General features: G+C 48.4%; 1 protein-coding gene and 1 long non-coding RNA gene across 3 annotated transcripts in view; one reads left to right on the top strand and one right to left on the bottom strand.

Moving 5' to 3' along the window:
* Positions 1 to 3,784, bottom strand: part of LOC116666981 — a 14,766-nt gene extending 10,982 nt beyond the window's left edge. The window contains exons 1-3 of the long non-coding RNA XR_004323777.1: positions 3,400 to 3,784; positions 2,675 to 2,732; positions 398 to 558 (exon numbers count right to left, since the gene is read on the bottom strand). This is a non-coding gene — a long non-coding RNA (uncharacterized LOC116666981). The remainder of the gene's footprint in view (positions 1 to 397; positions 559 to 2,674; positions 2,733 to 3,399) is intronic.
* LOC102504585 (pancreatic lipase-related protein 2) lies at positions 872 to 22,339 on the top strand. 2 transcript variants are annotated; one of them, XM_032490821.1, is made up of 13 exons: positions 872 to 910; positions 4,260 to 4,312; positions 6,940 to 7,094; positions 8,475 to 8,600; positions 10,358 to 10,492; positions 11,203 to 11,314; positions 12,268 to 12,387; positions 13,603 to 13,722; positions 15,791 to 15,909; positions 16,362 to 16,491; positions 18,654 to 18,765; positions 19,632 to 19,799; positions 22,221 to 22,339. In XM_032490821.1, exons 1-13 carry the CDS (start codon positions 888 to 890, stop codon positions 22,282 to 22,284), a joined length of 1,437 nt encoding a protein of 478 aa, XP_032346712.1. In that variant the 5' UTR covers positions 872 to 887; the 3' UTR covers positions 22,285 to 22,339. The 2 variants fall into 2 exon arrangements, with proteins under 2 accessions (XP_032346712.1, XP_006183540.1); XM_006183478.2 differs by lacking the exon at positions 872 to 910 and adding an exon at positions 3,886 to 3,948.

The raw sequence follows: 22,339 nt of genomic DNA, 5'->3' as shown, positions 1-22,339 counted from the left end.
ACTGGTAACTGCTCCCTTGGAGAGCAGCTTGGTGTAGGGGCAATGCTCCTAAAGCTACCTAGATTCCACCCATTTTACAAGTCAGCAAACTGAGACCTACGTTTTCCAGAGAGCAGCAGCACCACAGTAGGAGGCAGAGCCCAAGATCAAGGCCTACACTTCCATTCGCACTTAAACTAAGCCCCTTACTTTCAGGGCCTCTGTTGCCTGGGCTGTAGAATGGGAAGAAGCAAGATTCTCTAAGAGCTACGATTTGCTTGCTGTCATTGTCTCTCAGAACACCTTTTGAAGCACCACCACCTGCTTCTCTTCTGGCACCCAGCTCTCCCTCTTGGCCCTCAACACCGCTTCTGGAGATGGTATTCCCCACGTGTTTGCACAGCGTGTTTCTCATTACCTTAGGTGATGTCGCCTGCTGGGTGATTTCTCAGCCACTTTGAAAAAGGGATTTAGATGTTGTGCTGCTTTGGGGTGACTCCTGCTTGAATGGAATGGTGAGTCCTTTCTCGAGGTTGAAGTTTTCAAAATTTCTTGTGGGATCCGAGATTTGAAAACGACCTTAGAAGTAGATCACCTAAGTCAGCTCTCACCTGAAGCTTGACGTCCATCTCTACTCAGTCGTACTGTCCTCCAAGTGAGGCAGGGGGTCCCTTCCCACCAGCAAAGCCCTATTCTCTTTCCCAGTGATTCCAGCCTTTAGAAAGTTTTCCCTACATTGAGTAGATCTGCCTCAGTGAGTCCCTTAAGGACAGGGGTGACCACCACCTCCCCTAGGCATTTAGAGCAGAGCCTGGTAGCCTGGAAATAATAAGAATTGCTTCTTGCCTAAAGGAATTATAATCGTCTCCTTTCTTTCCAGCTCTGCATCTGGGGTGGCTGTTGACCAGATGAAACACCACTGGCCACACAGGTGAGAAGTTTTCCCTGATCTTGACCAACCTATGGCTGGAACCAGGAGAGCTCAGATGATGGGAACCACAGGTTATCTGAAAGCATCTTAGTAAACCTTTATCAAAAATGACAAGTCACAGAAAGGGTAGGCTATTAGTATAGGTTGCAAAACCAAAAACCAAAGAACTACACCATCCAAAATTCTTCCCTAATAAGGATGGAAATTCCCTCATGAGGAATACAGAGTCAGGACAGGGAGGTGCCCAAGGCCTAGCTAATCCCCCCAGATGGACCGCAGGCTTCTGAACCACTGTGGCTGTCCTCTCTCAGGGGATGTCCAGTGACCTGCACCTGTTGGGGCCCCAGTAATAAGAAAGAACCCACTACAAGGACTGATCAAAGGGACTATTTACAGAGATGTGGACAGGGTTACATGAACCCACCAGGGCGCTAAAGCAGCCAGGGATTCACACCAGCTGGAAGCTCTAACTTCCTTGGATTCTGAAGCATGGAGGGAGGGAGCTGTCCTCAGAATCTGGGAAGAGCTGGGGCCCGGGGAGGGAGCTGCCTGAGAGGAGCTACAGCCCCCAGGAGAGAAGTGCCCCAAATACAGCGCAGAAGCGAGGGAGTCTGGGGAAGGAATACCCAAACCTCTCTGTCCTCCAACCCTCCGATCTCCAGATGGTGCCTCCCATTGACTGAACCCAACTAGAAGGCCAAGGGCAAGTAGCATAGGGAGGCCACCCCCAGAGACAGCCCCCAGGGCACAGAGCAGGGAGGAGAGGCAGGAGAGATCTGGAAGTTATCCAGCTCACCATTAGCTTTAAATGCCCTATTCTTTCATCCAGCAGATGTCTATTGGCCACTTAGTAGCTGTCAGTTGCTGTGCTGGGCTCTGGTGAGGCATACAGACCTTGACTCTGCTGCCAAAGCAAGATCTAAATAAATAATCACTGAAATGTAATTACCAACTGGGATGCATTTCATGGAAGAAACAGTAAGGACCATGAGAAGAGATGTAAAGGGAGGTCTGGGTCCTCCATGGGCACTAAAGATGGCTCCTTTGAGGATGTGACTTTTAAGCTGAGCCCTGAGGGAGAACTTCGAGTTAGGCAGGGGGAGAGTTAGGGTGGTGTTTTCCAGGAAGGGGAAACGGAATATACAAAGACTTCAAGAGAATACAGATGGCTGGCGTGCCCGGAGTTTGACAAGTGAGACTCAAGGTGAAGGAGGGGAGGCAGGCGTGGTCCAGGTAACACTGCACCCTGGGAAGGAGTTTGTATGTTTTCCCAAGGGCAGTGGGCAGCCACTGGTCCCATGTCATGGGTCTAGGGCTTCCATTCAGCCTAATATAGTCATTCTGGTCTCCTCAAAGGATCCTTTATGAACGTGATTGTCAAGCCTTAGACCCAACCTCCTCCCTCGGCTGCAGGACAACTCCAGGGGCCATGGAGTGGCCACATGAGGCATAGGCGACCTCATCTAGTTCATCAAAACTTTACCAGTTCCACAAATCTTAAGCCTGTTTGAGATAGAGAAGTTCATTCCTTGGTTCCCCTCAGCTCCACACTGCTCACCTCTAGCCTCAGAGTTCTCAGAAGGGAGGTTCACAAAAAAGAAGCCATTTTCTACACTTGAAACCCTCAGGAAACTGCAGGCAACCTTAATGCGTCTGGAGTTGTCGAAGGGCAGGAGTAGAATATGGAGCAACTGGAACGCTCACCCAGCTGTCGGGGGGAGTTGATGCAGGTACAATTGCTCTTAAAGTTAAGCGTGCACATACCTGAGGGCCCGGTAATTCCACTCCCAGGGACAAACCTGAGAGAATTGAGTGCATGTATCTACCAAAAAAAAAAAAAAAAACTGTACTGGAGTAGACTGTTCCCAGCCACATTGTTCATAACAGTCCCAAACTAGAAAGAACCCACATGCCCACCAAGGCGGAATGCATACACCAACTGGGGCACATTCACACAGAAATACATCCATATGACACAGCCATAAAAAGGAGCCAACCCCTGAGGCATGCAACAGCCTGGATGAATCACAAAACCCTGTTGTGTGAAACAAGCAAGACGCTAACAAGCACATAGCATATAATTCCGTTTCTACATGATTCCAGAAGAGACCACACTAACGTGCGGTGATAGAAGTTGGAGCACTGTTACAAGGGTGGTGGAAGAATCATGAGGGAAATGCTGGCTGCTGGACATGCTTTCATGCTGAGGCATATATCTAGAGGTATACATTTGTCAAAACCCACTGAACTGTACTTAAGTTTTAAACTGAAGATGGATGCACTTGGGACTACCCAAAGTATAGGTCAATTTAAATAACGGCAGAGCGGCACCCGGCTGTTCACCCAGGTTCTCCTCTCAGCCCTGAAGGAAAGAAAATACTTTCCATCTTCTCATCTCCAGGTCAAGTTCCAGCTGATGAGGCTCAGAATTGCTTTTAAAACAGACTATTGCTCCCAAACAAAGCTATATTTGAACAGAGTTCACTTACTCTTTTGAGCGCCTCCACCAGCAGGTCCAGGCTCTTTGGAGGGATGCTCTCCACCCACCCCACTCTCAAAGTAACCAGGGCCCGTGTTTTCATAAACAGGCCCTTCCACTGAACAGCACGTCTTCCATCTGTCCCCTCCTGCACAGCTTTGCCACTGTCTGCAGGGCCCCAAGATGGGTTCGGGGTTCCTGTTTCTGCAGGGATTTTTGAATGGGAGGCATCACCGCTTGGTATTTCCCTGCTACCACTTGGGGAATACAACTTTTTGGCACCTGTGCCTGTAACTTCAGATGAACAGAGCCCTTTCCATCCCCAAAGTCAGTTTTCTGTTCCTTGAATCTCACTTTTTAAGCAGTCCTGCTCCCCCCGGCTGAGCTGGCTTTATGTATTTATGATAACGAAGGTTCAAAGCAGGCATGTGCGGCGCCCTATCTCCCCCCTCCCACCCCCGTCCTTTGCTCTGAGGAGTCCATAGGATAAAGCCTGGTCATAAAAGGCTGTGCCCAAACCAGCCTCCTGGGCTGCATCTGGAAGCTCTGGAGCCGCGCAGTAAGTCACGGCCCCGCATGGGCAGGGAGCTTGGCGGGGCTGGGGCTGCCAGAGGGACGTGGCCCAGAACCGGGGAGCCACTGCAGTGGGAAGACCCTGAGTCCGAGGTCCTAGAGAGGAGCTGCCCGACTCCTTGTGTGCAGGGAGGCCTCAGCCTCAAGGTCCTGGCCTCAAGGGAGGGCCCCGTGGAGCTCAGGCCGCTAGGCTTCTGCTTTACTCACTGTCCCGCACGTGCTGAGGGCTGCCTGCCCCATCTGCCAGCCTCACAACCGTGCACCTGGGGGTCTGTGCATGTCTCTGTCTTTATCCAGGAAGATGCTGCACTCCTGGACTATCGGCCTTCTCCTGCTGACCACAGTCAGAGGTAAGGATGCTGTCACCATCCCCTTGGGGAGAAAATGACAGTGCCTGGGCTGGCCTTTGGGTGAGACAGAGAGAGGCATCACATCCTTCTCCTCCTCCTCCTGATTAATAGCACTGTCATTATTTCAAGAAAAACAACAGTCACCACCATTCAGGGCATGTTGACTCTGTGTCACACACAGGGCACCATGCTCAGCACGGAAGATCTCGGGTAATCATCCAGCGTGTCTTGTTCCTCCTATGAAGGCCCAGGTGGCTGCGAAGCTGGTAGCAGAGGTGGCAGGCAGCTGGGGCAGGTGGAGAGTGGGGTGTTCCTGTCAGGCCCCCAGTACCCTCAGTCCCTGGGAATGGATAGTGCATGTCTGCAGACTGAAACCACGTGGCTGTGTCCCCCTGAGACTCCCATCCTGCCCAGGCTCCTGCTCGTTCACCCCCCACCCCTCACTCCTCTCACGGTTACCCTCCCTGTCCCTCCAGCACTAACTGGCCCTCTCCTCTGGCTTCTGTCCAGAGATACAGAAACCCAAGATCTACTTGTCCTAAAACAAAATAAGCTCCCTTGCCACCAAAGCCCTTTTGAGACCCAACTTGCTGACTCCCATCCCCCCACCTCCTCACAGGTGGACTGTTTCCCACGTTGCCAGGTCCCTTCACCTCCTCTCCCATCAGTCAGAGCCCCCCCTGCCTGGCTTGGCCTCCAAATCTTGCTGGATGCACTCTCCCCAAGGGCAGATGTGGTCTCCTCTGGTCCCTGCAAAGGCTTTCTTCTGCATCCAGGCTCTTCCCTCCTTGTCTCCTTGGCTTGTCCCCAGCCCCCTCTTGCCTTTCTGGAATTCCATCCTGGCTGTGCAGCAAGACCCAGCCCCTGAAAGCAGAGCTCCGGTGGGTCCGGCTGCTCCTCCTGCCTTTTCCCACCCCTCTCAGTCTCCTTCGCTGATCTGCTGCTTCCTCCTGCCCGAGATGTGGGCATCCCTAAAGTTCACTCCCAGGCATCCTCCTCATCGCTCTCTGCCTCGGGGCCACCTCTTGCCCAGTCACCCCCCGGCCTTCTCCCTAGTCGTCCCAAGTTCAAGGCAGCTCCACCAGGGCCTCTCACCATGCCTCAAACTCACTTGTCCCAAACCAGGCTTGGACACCACCCCACCCCGTCTCCCCACCTGTGTCTTCACTTCCACTGCCCTAAGAGGTCAGAACCCCCATCACCTCTCCAGACCCACAGGCCCTGCGTTCCCAGGCTCTCCTGCCTCTGAACTACTTACACTTGGCTCCTCAAAACACTCCAGGTAGCACAGCCCCCCACCCCACTCGCTAGCTCAGCACCCCCCAGCACTTCGCCACCATCCACCTAACAGCCCAGGTGTCTTAACCTGACCTTCAAGCCCCTGCATTTATCAACTGAAGCAAACATTGCTTTAGCCTTCTGTAGCCCTTCCTGTGGGACTGGACTCTTCCCAGAATGAACCCAACACCGTCACTAGTCCTTCCCGGTTAGATTTCCTCTCTTGCAGGGACGGGTTTGGCTCTGATTTGTCTTTGTGGCTCCCCAGTTCCCAGCTTTACTCCCAATTAAACTTCTCGAGTACAGATCCGGGCTCCACCACTGGCTGTGACCTTGGGCAGCTTACTTTGTCTCTTTGTGCCTTGGTTTCCTCTTCTGTCAAAGAGAGGTAGTACTAATTCCTTACTCATGGGGCTGTTTGGAGGCTAAAATGGGCCAATACTAGTAAAGCACTAGTGTGGTATCTGGCATATGGTAAATAAGTATTAACTAGAACCAATTTTGAATGAATGACCAACATTTGGCACCATGAGTTGAGGAAGCCTAAGAGAGAAGATTCATTGTAATCCTCTGGATTGGAAATTGTGTCACCCCTGGTTATACTGGGGGTGACGCAATTATGAAAAAGTGAAAATGTGTCATGGACCAGAGAAAAGACCCTCAGATTAGGTGGGGTTATTTAGGGCATCAGTTCTGTCTGTTGAGCCACTACCACAGTCAGTAGGATGCAAAAATAAATTCTCCCTATTCTTAAGACATGTACCTTTTCAAAGGACAACAGGGAAATCTAAAATAGCAGAGAGTAATTTGGAAAGAAAGGTGCAGACAAGGTGCCATGGAGACACATGGATTGGACAAATGCCCATGAATGCACGGCCTGTGCTGGGGGTAATGGTGACATCAAGGCTCAAGTAGCATCTCTGGGCTACGGCATTCATAGGCACTTGACAAACACTTCATGGTCGATGAATGTATGTATACGGCCATCTGAGAGTTTCCTGGAAGAAGTTGTTTTAAGGCTGAAGGAATTCTCAGGAATTCCCCAACTTGCCTGATAAAAGGGGCACTTACTAAATATGCTGTTTCCAGGGCCCCACCCCAGACCCTCTGAATCAGAATCTCTGGGGGAAGGGCCTAGGAACATGCATATGCAGTGCACATCTTCACCCAGAAGACCCAGCTGATTCTTATCATGGAGGTTTGGGGAACACTGACAGCAAAGATACAGAGGAGCGGGGGCTCTGGCCAGCCCTGGGCTGCAACCTGCAGAGTCCTCCTGCGTAGCTGAGATGACATTGCTCCTTCTCAGACCCTCATAAGTGTCCTGTTTGTTCCTCTTCCTGCCCCAGGAAAGGAGATTTGCTACAGACCTTTTGGATGCTTTTCCGATGAAAAGCCATGGGCCGGGACCCTTAAGCGGCCGTTAAAGTTATTTCCCTGGGCCCCCGAGGACATCAAGGCCCGCTTTCTTCTGTACACAAATGAGAATCCAAACAACTACCAAGTAAGGGGGGCGCGGAGTGACGGCCTGGTGGGAGGATGTGGGCACCCACACCAGAGCCTTCACATGGTTGTCCAAAGAAGAGGCACTGCCTTGGAACTTTCCAGATGATGCTTCCTCACCAATGTTAGACTTAGGGCCATCTCAGCTCTCAGGATCACAAACCCCTATGCGTATCTCATGGAATCTATGGACACCCAACCCAGAAACTGACACATCCACACACTCGTGCATAGAACTTTAGGGCTTCCCAGCTTTAGAACGCGGTTCCTGGGAGGAAGACGGGAAGAGCAGCTTTTATGGAGAAACCCAGGCCTGGTGTACCCCTGGGAGGGTCTGTGTTCTTTCCACACCACGCAGTGGAGGGAGAGAAGTCCCTCAGAGGATGGGGTTGGGGTGGGGGTGGTCTTAATCCTTCCTCAGAAGCTAGAAAACAGACAAGGGACAGGGGACATTTAACCACAAAGGAGAAAAGTTGGGGACCCTCAGAGCAATCTTCAGTTCCCTGAAGGCCTGCCTGGTGGAGGCTGGCAGGCTTTCTCCAGATGCTCAGAAGTGAGTAGAAGGAACTTGCTTACAGCTCTGGTCCCAGACCAAGTTTTAAAGAGCCAGGTGTCTGTCTCTAGGTCCCCAAGGTCACCTACTGCGGGATGCTTGGTGACAAACTTCCCACCCAAAGTCCCCATTTAAAAAAATAAATTTGAAAAAATAAAATTCATTTTATGCAAAACAAACAAAAGTCCTGAGAAGGGGCTTGTAGGCTTCCCCAGATGACGAAAGAGGTCCTGGCACAGAAAAAAAATGAAAAACCCCTGGACCAGAAACATCAGTCGTGAAGGGAGGAGATGTAGCTCAGTGGAGCATGAGGGGCTTTAAGTGCATAAGATAAAATACCTTGGATGACTAAGGATATTAATTATATTGGAAAATAGTTATCAGAACATTTAAATAAAGGTAAATATGGGGTATAATAATAGATGTGCTGCTTTATTATCTCACTGCATAACATGGTCCAGGGGTTGGTCTAATAATTTCTGCAATTTTAAATAGCAGTGAGTACAAGTGATATTTTAAGATATCTGTAACAACTGTAATGTGACATGAAAATATTTGTGACTTCCACTGGTGACAGAGTGTCACTAAGACTACTGTGGTTGTTGCCCAATTTTACATTCAACAAAAATGCCAGATTTCAGTATGGAAAGTCCATAAACTTGGAGTTTCTGAATTCTATCCTTGAACCCCAGGTCAGGAACTCCTGTTCTAGCCTGATCCAACTTCATGGGAGTTGAACCTGTGACCTCAGGCTTATAAGAACTGGCTCTATTCGGTCTGTGGCTTGGAGAGGCCAGCATTCAAATTCATCTTTTCAAATTTAACCAGCTGATCAACGTCACTGACCTAGCCACTATTGAGGCTTCAAACTTCCAACTGGACCGCAAGACACGCTTCATCGTCCATGGCTTCCTAGACAAGGGGGAGGAGAGCTGGCCCACTGACCTGTGCAAGGTAGGTGCCTACCCTCCTCACCTGGGGACACCAGCAGCCAGCACACAAAGTCAAACTATGCAGCTCCTGAGGGCAGCAAAGGCAATACTCCAGGGAGAGATGGGTCCTTCCTAAAACCACTGAGAAAAACCTGGGTCCTCAAGAGCATCCATTGTCAAGTTCTTCCAACTCACCAACCTCTAGCCAAATGTCTCCTCATGAAGCTGAAAAGACCCGGAGTCCAATCATGAAGTCTCAGAGGTGAAGACCACAGCAATCTACTTGGCATTTGTCTCTGATAGTTTACATAAAACCCCTGTGTGACATAAAAAAAACCAAAACTTAAACTTTACCCTCTACAGCATTGCTAGCCAACAGAACTTTTTGTGATGATGGAAATGTTCTATATCTGCATTGTTCAAGTCAGGAGCCACTAGCCTGTGTTTACTGAGCACTTGACATATGGCTAGTGTGACCAAAGAACTGAATTTTAAATTGTATTTAATTTTAATTAATTTTAAAGAGCCACATGTGGCTAGTGGCTGCAGTATTGAACAGTACAGCTCTAAAGTTACCACGAATGTCAGTAATGAATTATTATTCATAACATCCATTTCCTGAGCACTTACTATGAGCCTGACTCTATGCTCATCATTTCAGAGTCTTTGTCCTGTTTAACCCTCCTAGCCACACTGTGAGGAAGGTAGAGGCATGGTTCTCATTTATAGATGAGGAAGTTAAGGCACAAAAAAGTTCAAAACTTGCCCAAAGTTAAATCCAGAGGGGGAATGCAAAACCAGGTCTTCTGTCCATAAGATACCCGCATGTCTACAGATTTAGCCTGTGGGAGATGCCCACCGCACGGCTCACAGAGGCTTAGTCTGCGCTGGGATAGACCTCAAGGAGCTTCTGCCCAAGGGCTCTACTCTTCTTGGGGTTGGGGTGTTCACACCTGCCCCGCTGTGTCCCAGAAGAAGGCTGTGTGGACCTGGAGATAGGAAAGTCGGCATCTACCGTGATGCCCTGACCTCCAGCCAACTCATCCCCACCCCAAAATGCAGTCCAGGACCTCCAAAATGAACAAAGGATATGGGGTGACCCTTTCTAATGTTTATTTCCCCCCTCAGGGGGCCAGTTATCTATGGGCAGTAGATTGTGATCAAATCACATGAGAGAAAAGATGCTTGTACCAGGAAGAGTTGTTTCCTACCTCTATTTCCGTTTGATCTTATTAAATTTGCCCCTCAGTAGTTTTCATCTTCCACCAAAGCATTGTTGGGAACAACAAAAAGCACTCACTCAACCATCTAGTACAAGGGTCTGCAGATTATTCCTGCAGAGGAGCAGGTAGTAAATATTTTAGCATTTGTAGATCATACAGTTTCAAGTCAACTCTGTTGTAGCTATGAAGCAGAGATGGACAATATGTAAACAAGTGGGTGTGGCTTTATAGAACTCTATAAAGGCAGGTGGATTTGGCGCTGGGTAGTAACTTGCCAATCCCTGATCTAGTAAGCCATCTTTTTGACCTGGTTGTGTCAATGACAATCTGTAAGACCTTAGACAAGGCACTCCATTCCAGGACTCAGTTTCCACATCTGCTAAGTGGGGATCAGTACACCCAGTTCACAGCGCTCTGGTGGGGATCAGGACAAGTGTGAGGAAGATGGAAGCTCTGACACAAGCTAGATGCTTGGTGATTGTGAATTCCTATCTCTGGACTGTGCAACCTGTGGCTGTTAATAAATTGGTTTCTCCCTCTTGTTTGTCTTCCCCAGAAAATGTTTAAAGTGGAGAAGGTGAACTGCATCTGTGTGGACTGGAAACATGGAGCCCGGACGCGATATACCCATGCAGTCCAGAACATTCGCCTCGTGGGAGCGGAGATAGCTTTCTTAATACAAGGGCTGTCGGTAAAGCCCTGCCTGGGCCACATCCTGTGGGGAGGGGGCTGGGAAGGGGTAGGCCAGCTCGGCGGGGCACCTAGAGGCAGCCTGGGGACCCGTGGGCAGGGGCGAAGCCTGGAAGCCTGGGAGCCTGAGTTGGGCCTTTGCTAAATAATGAAGCTGCAAATTTCCTCCTGCGGGGTTTTCCTGAAGATCCCTAGTTATGGGGCCTGGGGCAGACTAACGTCTTTGAGCCTCAGTCCCCTTTTGAAATAAGCCATCCTTGGAGGCTGTTCTAGGAATTGCAGAGCTGAGTGGGTTGCCCAGCAGTTCTCAGCCCAGGAAATGAGTCTGGGTCCGTAGGAAAGTCAATCTGGAGACTCTCACTCACGCTCCTCCAGGCTGGCCCACTCCCTGCGGGGACGAGGTGGGGGAGTCCCGCGGTGGGGTGCGGGTGGGAGCAGGCGGGAGCAGGCAGCGCACATCCAGTCCCAGCCAAGGCGCCCTGCAATAGACGCGGTGGCCACTGGTCAGCACTGTTGCCCCGCGCGCCGGCCAGACCCCGGGACTGGCTGACTGTGGCCACCCCGGGACCGGATCGCGCTGTCCTAGGCGGCGGCCTGAAGCCGGGAGTCAGTCCTCCTGAGTTTCCAGCCCGGGTCCTGCCCCATCCCCGTTCCCGGAGCCGGCGCGTTCCCACCCGGTCCTCTGGGACCTGACGCTCCATTACTCCGCAGACTGAGCTGGGCTATGGCCTCGAGAACGTGCACCTCATCGGCCACAGCCTGGGCGCGCACGCGGTCGCGGAGGCGGGCAGGAGGCTGCAGGGCCGCGTGAGCAGGATCACAGGTACAGCGCCGAGGGAAGTGGGGCGCGGAGGGAAGGAGGTGGGGCGCGGGGCCCAGCCGGGAGGATGGGAGGTGGCAGGCGAGACCCCCGCCCCGCCCCGCCCCGCCCCTGCGCACTTCCCAACGCCAAGGGCGCCCCTTCCGGTCTTCCTGGAACTGATTTTAGGTGGTTCGTGGGATTTAAAAAATAATTGTCCATGTATTTTCATGTGAATTAGAAAACATGTGATTGTAAGGAAAAATACATTTATTTAAAAAAGAGAAATATAAGAGATTAAAATCATGACTTCAGGGTTATTATTGCTAAGTATGGCAAAGTTTTTTTTTTAAGTGAGCTGATTTTTTTTTAATCAATTCATCAGTTCCACAAATATTTATTGAATGTCTTTGTTGTGCCTGCCAGAGGCAGAAAATCAAAGTGACGGAGACCTACCACAGAAGGTGCTAAGTAAAGAATGAATTAATGAATGAAACACTAGGCAAAATGAATATGCACAAGACATAGACACAGACAACTATTTTTCGCAGCCAAATCAGCATGTACTTTGGCAAACCGTTCAATTCAACATTTAATAAACGTGTTCGTTGCTGGGGCCTGGGCCAGGCCAGGGAACTTGCAGTCTTGAAGAGCAGTGGCCTGATCGTAACACGTGTCAGGAAAAAAGATGTGAAAGATAAAAAGGAAAAGGGAGACAAAGGAGGGCAAGAGCACCAGCCCAAACCTCCGTGGAGCCAGGCAGTGGGGATTTCTTTGACAGGCAACGACCCCACTTCCAGCCTTTCTGTTCCAGCCTCTCTCCCAGGTAGACCAGGAACTGCACATCCAGTTCTCCAAACTATGAATAATGGGGTGTGGGGCCCTTTGCCTAGAAATCCCTGTGGTTTTGTGGATACAGGGTTTAGATCCTGATTCGTCTTAGAGCGTGGCCTCCCGGTCCCCCTCTCCCCTTTTAGGGCTGGATCCGGCAGAGCCATGCTTCCAGGGCACTCCCGAGGAGGTTCGGTTGGACCCATCCGATGCCATGTTTGTGGATGTGATTCACACGGATACTGCTCCCATCATCCCTTTCCTAGGTGAGGTCCTCACTCCATCTCTCAGTGACCTGGGCTGTCACTGTTGAGAATAAGTCCAGGTGTGTGTCCCCTGCCGCCCTTCTCCAACCCACACACACACATACGGCAGGTGGTAGTCAAAATGGTTAACCACTGGAACAGTTTGGGTACCAACCTGTCAAACGGGTGTCAGCCACAAATAAACAGCCAGTACAGTGCCAGCGATGTCAGCCTGAGGCCCCAGGTAGGACGGAAGTCTCTTCTCTAGCCTTTGGAAGGCTGTCACTCAGTCTTCCAACTCTGCACCCTTCCCTAGTCTGCCAGTATCCAGAGTGGCAGATTATTGGTGTTTGACCTGTGCTTGCAAAATGCAAAGTTGATTTTTGAATTTTTTTCTTCTTTTGTCAAATCTTTGGTTACAGTTTGTTTTATTGGAGATTAAATGTAGCCCTTTATTTAATTCTTCTAAACTCAACTGAGTTTTTTTTCAATATTTTCTTACATTACCTCTCATAAAACATGCTAATGGAAGGTATGTTTTTTGATGATAATGATGATGATGATATAACTTATGGAGCTTTGCCATATGCTGCATTGAACAATTGGAACACATTAGCTCGCTAATCATGTAACAACCCTCGAGAGTAGATACTGTTATTATCATTTCAGAGTAAGGAAACTGAGGGGCAACAAGGTCAAGTAATTGGCCAAGATCACTGAGTCTCTAAGTAGAACCAGGATGTGATCACAGCTTTGTGTTCTTCAAGATCTAAACCGTCTAGCCATTATGCCATGGTTCTCAATATAGCAACATAGTTTATATGGTCTCAATGTAACACAATAATGTAGAAATCAAAATTTTAAAATGAAACAAATAATAAAAATTGCACCCACCCTGATATGTTTCTTCTGGTGCATAATGGTATCAGGACGTAGCGGTGTTTTTCAGAGCCTTCCCAAGATGAACAGACACGTACAAATACACGTGTGTGCATGCTTACCCAGAGCCTACACATCCCCTCATCTCTCATCCTCTGCTCGCTCCTCCCCTCTTGTCTTGCCAAGTGCTCATCTCTGAGAATTTTCTGCAGAGCCAGAGACAGGGTGGCTGTGCTGAGAAGAGAACTTGCCAAGAAGGCTCTCCTGCCTGCTGGAAGGAGTTGAACACTCTCTGTGGCCACCACCTAACTCTGGGACCACTTCCCTCCCCCCTCACCTCTGCTGCCCATGTTTCAGGTTTTGGGATGAGCCAAAAGGTGGGCCATCTGGATTTCTTCCCCAATGGAGGAAAGCAAATGCCTGGATGTCAGAAAAATATCCTTTCAACCATCATTGATGTAAATGGACTATGGGAAGGTATGTAAATTCGACTATCAGGACCGCAGCTGCTCCGTCCACCTGGGAGAAGGCGGAGGTGTGGTCCGGCCTCCCATATACAGATTTGCCTCCACTGATGGAGTGTTTATCTGTGCCAGGCATTTTCACCACAATGGCATGAGATAGTTACTCTGCTAGGCCCCATTTTATAGATGAGGAAACTGGGTCAGGAACATTATAAAACTTGCCCAAGGCCACCTTATACTTAAACCCAATTTCTGGCTGCAAAGCCCGACCATGTGGTCCAGCCTGCATCATCTCCCCCATCAGGATGCTGAGACGTGGGCTGCACCGGCACATCGCTGTTACCCAGCTCTGGTTTTGGCCCCCATCCTTCCTTCAGTGCAGGCTCCTTGAAGGACTCCACGGTCTAAGCAAAGATTTGAAGGGCTTTGACTTTCTCGCCATTTGCTGTTGTCAGGTGCTGGGAGTAGAGAGGGGCTGAGCTTGTAAGAAGACAATGGCAGGGGGTAGGATGTGCTCTGTGGGTCTGGGGAGCACGTGCGTGAGGGTGGAGGCCTGGGGGCCTGGGGGATGAGCCCCTGTGTGTCCCTGTTTCTGAGAAAGCAGGCTCAGTGCCCCTAACATTAGGTGACTAAAGCACCATCTCTATTAGCTGTCCCTTGGCTATTCGTGTCATCTTCCCCTGAGAACAGGCTTCACTCTCCTCCCTGAAAGTGGAGGCTTTGGTCTGTGATGATCTCATTTTAGTCTTTATTTTTCTGAGCTGGGAGTTCTCCAAGGCCAGGGGCTGTGTGGTGGGCATCCCAGACGCCCAGTACCCTGCTCAGGGCCTGGCCCAAAGCAGGCTCTGGGCGCTGTTCCTTATGTTGAGCTGAGTGGCCTGCTGTGACGTTTTAATATTGCACGTGCTTGCTGTGAAAGAGCGGAGCTGATAAAACAACAGCCAACATCACCAGCGGTCAGGGGAGCTTTTGAGCTCCCCTCTGCTCAGCACCTGGTAACTCCAGGGAGGGCTCCCTGGCTGTTCTGCTCTCTGAAAGAACACCAGAGTCACCATGAGGGCGCCCCTCCGAGAAGGGCTGTGCAGGGCAGACATAATAGGAAGGAGCCCAGGTTTAACTAGGGAGGCGACGGAGAGCTGACAAGCCCCCAGCGCTGGATGTGCTTCTGTCGTGTGTCGCTCTGAGTCATCAGGTGCCTGCACTGAGGAACAATGAAATCCGTTCACCCCTCTGTTATGGAACCCCTGGGCAGCAATTTTGGATGAAAGAAACAATTAAGTTAGAAACAGGTTCTGTTGTCTGGTAATGAGTGTTGGTGTGGGGCACGCGGAGCCGGGGGCTTGGAGAGCAAATCCCGCACCCCCAGCACAAAGGGCAGTGACCCTCTCTCCACGGGTGGTGGATAGAGCCCACCAGACCCCCCGGAAGTGGTCCCCCGGTAAGTCCGGGGTCACTGTGGATCACTCCATGGAAGTTTTGAACCAAGTAGCTGGAGAAATGAAAAAATAATTTCCCAAACAAGAGGACGTTGGTTTAAAGTGAAAGATGGCAAATCAAATGCAGTGGATGAGCAGCCAGCGGCCCCGGTGACCTTGCTCTCCACTGGTTTACTTTGTGCCTTGGAGAGGATGAAGGGGGAATATCTCAACCTGAGACCATAGGCACAGAAAAGCTAAGGTCATGTGAAAGGATATACATATATATATTTCTCACTACCCCACTGCAACCCCCCCCCCCCCAGTCCTCATCATTCATTTACACTACGTGCCAGCCCCCTGGAGGATTGGACCAAGGTGCTTGTTAGGACTTGCTTAGCCTTGAGGAAGACCTCCCCAGAAGGACAGTGCTGGGGAAAGGACAGTGACTCTGGCCAACTACCACTACTAAACAAGTCCCCACATTTCCTACTTGCCCTGAAGTATGTCAAAATCAACGATAGAAATTTCAAATTGTGACCAAGGTGTTCAGGAGCACCGACACCCACCTGTAAAATGTGGAGGTGATTCCTCACTCGGTCAGAATGGTTCAGGCTTCAAAAGTTCAGTGCCTCCTGTGAACTCCCAGGGCCTTTGCTTTCTCAGGAACCCATGACTTTATTGCTTGCAATCACCTAAGAAGCTACAAGTATTACTCAAGCAGTATCCTCAGCCCCGATGGCTTCCTAGGCTACCCATGTGCCTCCTACAATGAGTTTCAGGAGGTAGGTCACACCAGGGGTCCAGGGAAGATGTTGGTGGTGGCCCTGGTGGTGGTGGCTTTGTCCCTGTGGCTTGGAACAAAACAGAGGTGTCACCCCATGGCTAATGAAAAGAGGTGCTAGAAATGCTGAGCGTCATGGAGCTCTCCACCCGGGAACAGGGTGGGCAGGAGGGGGACAGCACAGTCCTGGGCCTTCCCTAGATCCCCAACTTTTCATTCTGGAAAATTCCCAATGGATGCATGCATGGATGCAAGGGCAGATGGGTGCATAAGCAGATGGTTCAGTGGATGGAAGAGGGGGTAGGATGGATATATGAATGGAAGGAAGGATAAGTAGATGAGAAGATGCATGAGGGATGGATAGGTAGATGGGAGGACGGAAAAGAATATGAATTAAGTGAGTGAGTGGGTGAAACGCCAACAACTTAGACAAAATTTTTTTTTCTCCACTAGAATAGCTGTTTCCCTTGTCCAGCTGAAGGATGCCCCAAAATGGGGCACTATGCAGACCAATTTCAGGGGAAAACCAGAGCTGTGGGACAGACCTTTTTCCTGAACACAGGAAGCAGCGGTAACTTTACTTGTAAGTTTCCATTTTCCTCATTTAAAACTTCTTGCAAATTTTTAAAGTGTATCAGCCTTATTAGGACCCTTGGTAGCAACTGACAGAAACTCAACTCCAATCAGTTTAAGCTATAACGGAAGTGCAGTAGAATGGCATTTGTCTTGGATCTCAAATTCATCCCTTTAACCAATAATCCTGATCAGTGGAATAAAATACAGTGATTGGCCCAGGCTGGGTCACATATCCACCCACCCATGTGGCAGGAAGGATGCATCCATTAACAGAAGAGGGCAACGTGCGGCAAAGTCACAGTAAATCAACAAGTCACCCCTCTAATTATTTATCCTGCTAGTCCCCCTACACACACACACACACACACACACACACACACACTCTCACACTGTGTTTTTGTTATTTTGCCCACCTTCTCGTTTGAAAGGTGCAAGATAGTCAAATGATCAAGATTCATTTGTTATAAGTAATATCACATGGTAGCCAAATAGAAAAGCAATCATTTTCAAGGGAGTTTTAAATAAAAAATATGTATATAGCGCTTCACAAAACCCTTCACATACAGTCATTTCATGTCATCCTCACAATATTTATCACTAAAGAGAACTAAAGAGTTGGGCAGTATCTATAAAGTCTTCTAGGCATATTCCTTTAACCCAGTCATTCCGCTGCTCAGAACGTAACTTAGGAAAACCCTCGCATGTGTGCACGAGCAGGGCTGCTCAAGGGGCCCCACTGCGCCATTGCTTTTAATACCAGAAGACTCGGGGGAGGAACCTAGATGCCCAGCAATTACTAAACAACCAAATACTGTATGTAACCATGAAAAAGGAGGAGGAAACCTCTAAGGTATGCTAAGTGAAAAGGCAAGTGATAAAACAGCCTGCAAAACATCCTGTGTCAGTCAGGGTCCCAACAGGAGACAGAACTCATCCAGTGGTTCAAGTAAGAAGACTTTACTGGAGGACCTCCTTTTAGAGGTGTGGACGGGTTACAGGAACTCACAAGGGATGCTGAGGCACCCGGAATCTTGCTGTGGCTGGGGGCTGCTGGAACAGAGAACCATCACAGTGGGAGGGAGGGGGTAGCTGCCAGACTCCTGGTACTAGAGCAAGGGACCAAATATCCCCACCCCTCCCCTCCTGCGCGCTCATCTCCTGTGTGAGCCTCTCGTTGGCTAAATCCAGCTAAAGCCAGCAACAAGGATCCTGGGTGGGATTGGGGTGGGGACCTTCTGGAACACAGCGCAGTTCAGAGAAGGGCAGTGAATCAGCCTTGGGTGGGGATGGGTGGAGGGAAAGAGAGAATAACAGCTCATACTATTTTTTAAAAGGAGGAAAAGCATATAATCTTTTAGATACAGACATAAAAGCTCAGAGAAAGCTCTGGACCAGTATCGCTCAGCCTCACACTGCTGACATTTGGGGCTGGATGATTCGCTGCTATGGCGGTTTTCCTGCACATTGTAGGATGTTTAACAGATTCCTGGTTTCTACCTACTCGATGCTGGTAGCTCCCCAACCCCATCCGAATTCCCCCCCCCCCGGGGGACAACCAAAAATACCTCCAGACACTGTCAAATGTCCACAGGGAGGCAAAATCGCCCCCTGACTCAGAACCACTGGGCTCAATTAAATATAGAGGCCAAACTGGTTGCCTCGGGGAAAGACCTGGGATGGAGGGCCAGTGGTCGGGGTGCTGATGAAGGGTGTTCTTTAAAAATTTATCTGGGTTGTTTTTCTTTTGAGAATGTGTCCTTTGGATGTGAAAATGGCAAAAAACTAAAAGAGCAGTAGGTGATTTATCCAAATGTTGGAGCCACAAACATCTCCTTCTCCCTGTGGCCTTTCTGGTGATGGCCAGTGATGTGTACTGAGGGTACACAGGCGTGGTAACTGGCTGCCCTTCATCGTCAGGGCACATGCATTGCTGTATTGACAAGAGGTTGTGCTGAACTGTAATATTTACTTCTGCTCTGAGTCCCTCGCCCCAACCTAGAATCTGGACTCCTAGGACCCCAAACTTTACCAACGGAAATCATTACTTACATTTCCCCCATACCTCTCATTCACTGGTGATTCAGAACTTGGAACAAGATTGCCTCCCTGGGGCCTTTTATTTTTTTCCAACAAGATGAGTTAATTGAATGATTGTGTTTCTTTGAACAGGTTGGAGATATAGGGTATCCGTCACACTGGCTGGAAAAAAGAAAGTGACTGGGTACATCAGGGTTGCTTTGTATGGAAGCAACGGAAACTCAAAACAATATGAAATTTTCAAGTAAGTTTGATAGCAAAGTGAAATGACCACACTTTCCAGAATAGACTTTTCGTAAAAGGTTGGGTATAAGCTGCTTTATAAATCTAGCCATCTATTATACAAAACCACTGGATCCTAGAGTGTCAAAGCTGGAAGGAGGTCTTAGCGTCTAGTTCAATGACCCCCATTTTACACATGAGAAGAGCGAGGCCCAGAGAGGGGGCTTGCTACTTAAGGGCTAACTCCTTTTAGATGTCAATCAGTGTTTCCTGATGTAGGTTTTATGAATTTATCAAATCCTCCTTAGGCAAAGCACATTGACATGGCCACTCCCTCCCCTCCGACACACACACACTCCATCCCCCACACACGTGAAGCCTGAGGCCAGCTTCTCATTGCTGTGGCTCCCTCAGCACCTGCTTTTGCTGGGCTCGTGAGATGCTTGGTAAATGTGTGTTGCATGAATGCAGAACTGTGCTGTAAAATTAGATTCTGGTTTTTGCACTAACTTTGACACAATAATTTTCATATTATGTTAAAGTTCTTCGACAACTTCCTCTGTGCTACAGGTGATGGCCTAACGGATGGCCTCTGCACCTTTGAACGTAAGACGTTGCGTTAATTAGTCCTGCGGTGAACTAATAGGATGAATATGCCACTCCAAATATTTGCCTTCCCTCTAGAGACAAAATAAAACGTGGAAATCTAGAGTCCAATATTTTTTAAAGGTGTGTTCTTCACAAATACATTTGTGGATATGAATGACATCATACAGCTATTTGCAGAAAAGCAGAAATGGCAGCTGTTGTTTGGAGAACCAAGAGATTGCTATCATCCTGTGTATTCATATATCCAGCTTATTTAACATTCTGTGTCTACATTTTCAGAGGATCGCTCCAACCAAATACAAGTCATATGCATGACATTGATGTGGACCTCAATGTTGGAAAAATCCAGAAGGTCAAATTCCTCTGGAACAACAATGCGATAAATCTCTTCCAGCCCAAACTGGGAGCCTCTCAAATCACAGTGCAAAGTGGTGAAGATAGGACTGAGTATGTATCTCTTATTCCATCTAAGTTTTATTTTCTATATTTAGCTATCAATCTATTCACACATCCATCCATCCAATCACCCACCTAACCATCTTCCATTCATCCAGCCCATTCTGTCCGTCCACTTACCCATCTAGTTAACATCCTGACATCTGTCTTCTTATCCTTCTGGTCATCCAGCCATCCATCTATTCATCTACCTAACTCTTTATCTCAACTCTCCATCTATCCATCTAATTTACTTTGAAAAATCAATCATTTTCCTTAAGCCAAATTCAGCTTGTCAGTGGTAAGGCATAGATTTGAGAAATAGGCACATAGGGCACTCTCATCTTAAACAATAAAGAAAACACCTGGGCAGGACTTGTAGGCAATCTCTGAGGTAATTTCAACTGGGGTGCAATTATTAATGTAAGTTGTTTTATTTGGCACATGTATACATGAATATATTGGGATCTAGTTTATAGTGGTAAGTGCTTCTTATTCTGAGGGAGCAGAATCTTACTTGTTAGGAACTGGGAGAGGATGTGACTGCTTAAAATACGGAAAGAAAGAAGGCCACCTTAAAGGAGAAGCATCAGAAAATAACGGGGTATAGAGTCTGAAGGAAACAGATATCACCTTTCAGTGGCTCTCATGTTAAGATGAGGAAAGTGACATTTGGAGAGTCAAGTAACTTGTCTAAGGCCACACAGGGAAGCCAGAGGGAAGAATATTGGACCTCAAAACATTTTCAGAAACACACCCCAAGCCCTTGCTCAGCTGCATGACTTAACTGTGCTGGTTGTAAATGGTAATGTTTCCATTTCTTCAGCGTGCTGTTGGAAAAATCAGATATCACCATGGCTGTGCCATTACTTTGTATCCTCAAGAGCAGGGCACACGCATTTAGGCACAACAAGGACTTGGACCCAGGTCTTCTGACGTCCAATCCAGCCCTCCTTCCGCTGTGTCCACCCTGCTCACACAGCCAGACGTGCAGCTGACGCATCCATAAAGCCTGGTGGTGGGATGCCCTGTGGACCTGTCTGGAATTTACAGTCTTCAGGGGGTGGGAGTGGAGTTACTGTTCTTCAGGTCTAGTACACAGTACACATAGCAAACACCAAGGTCCCCACCGCACATGAGGGCTCCCTCGTCAGGGGGCTACTTTCTGACATTGAGCCCTGAGGGAGAGTTGGCTTGGTCAACTGTCCTCCTTTAACCAAAGACACCTCATGGGAAGGAGAAGACCAGAAGTGTCCTGTGTCTCATGGCAGAGTGGTTGTCCCAACCTGACCGGACCCCACACCCTCAGGAGTGACAACCCATCACAATCTTTTTTTTTTTTAACATCTTCATTGAGATATTATTCCCATACTGCAAAATTCACCCCTTTAAAATACACAATTCAGTGACTTCTGTGTATTCACAGAGTTGCACAATCATCACCACAATCAATTTTGGAACATTTTCATCACCCCAGAAAGAAACCCATTAGCCATCACCCGTTAATCCCCCATCCCTTTTCTCAGCCCTAGGTAACTCCTAACCTACTTTCCGTCTCTATAGATTTTCCTATTTTGGATATTTCATACATATGGAATCATACAATATGTTGTCCTCTGTGACTGGCTTCTTTTACTCAGCATTATTTTTCCAAGGCTCATCACTATTGTAGCACGTATCTGTATTCATTCCTTTTCATTGTCTACTAATATTCTGTTATACAGATATAGCGCATTTTGTTTATCTACTTTATATTATATTTATATATTATAATGTATAAATATTTCATTTTATATTATATTTATATATTATATAATATAGTGTGTTATATTTATTATATACTATAGATATACCGCTTTTCCACTTATCAGTTGATGGACATTTGGGTTGTTTCCACTTTGGGGCTATTATGAATAATGCTGCTGTGACCATTTGTATACAAGTTTTTGTGTGGACATACGTCTTCATTTTCTCTTGGGTAGATACCTAGGAGCAGAATTGCTGGGTCATATGATAACTCTATTCTAACCTTTGGAGGAACTGCCAGACTGTTTTCCAAAGTGGCTGCCACATTTTACATTCCCAGAAGCAATGTATGAAGAACCCTCCAGGAAGGCTGGCTGGGTGCCTCCTAGAACTCATGGCTGAGCCCAAAGCTGCAGGCCCACTGGAGGGACACTCCCTGTGTTTTGGGGGGAAAAAAATCCTTGATCTGACACAGCTGATTCACTGTCAGCTCATTAAAAGCCCACAGGAGGGGAGGATGCTTTCTGAGTGGGTTTGCTTAGTGAGAATCACTTGGACTCTGCCTAGTGGAACAGAGTTTTTCAAAGGGATCTGAATTCCAGGGGGGGTGACCACATGCTGGTTATTCATCTGAGGTCACATTTCCCAATAGAAGGCGTCTCATGCTGAAAACATTTTCCTCCACAGGTATAATTTTTGCAGCAACAACACAGTGCAAGAAGATGTTTTACAAACTCTCTACCCTTGTTAAAAATGGTGCCCTCTTTGTCTTTGCATTAATAAACGTTTTAATGCCCTCGGTTTGA

Source organism: Camelus ferus, chromosome 11 (assembly GCF_009834535.1).
Source record: "Camelus ferus isolate YT-003-E chromosome 11, BCGSAC_Cfer_1.0, whole genome shotgun sequence".
Classification (NCBI taxonomy): domain Eukaryota; kingdom Metazoa; phylum Chordata; class Mammalia; order Artiodactyla; family Camelidae; genus Camelus; species Camelus ferus.
The sequence above is the reverse complement of the archived record's forward strand: the minus strand, read 5'-3'. Positions and strand labels throughout refer to the sequence as shown.

Bases quoted from the DNA above. Each gene is read 5' to 3' on its own strand.
- LOC102504585 (XM_032490821.1), top strand. From the start codon at position 888: ATGAAACACCACTGGCCACACAG. The intron at 8,601-10,357 runs GTAGGTGCCTAC...TGTCTTCCCCAG, and splicing joins GGCCCACTGACCTGTGCAAG to AAAATGTTTAAAGTGGAGAA. The intron at 13,723-15,790 runs GTATGTAAATTC...TTGCTTTCTCAG, and splicing joins TGTAAATGGACTATGGGAAG to GAACCCATGACTTTATTGCT.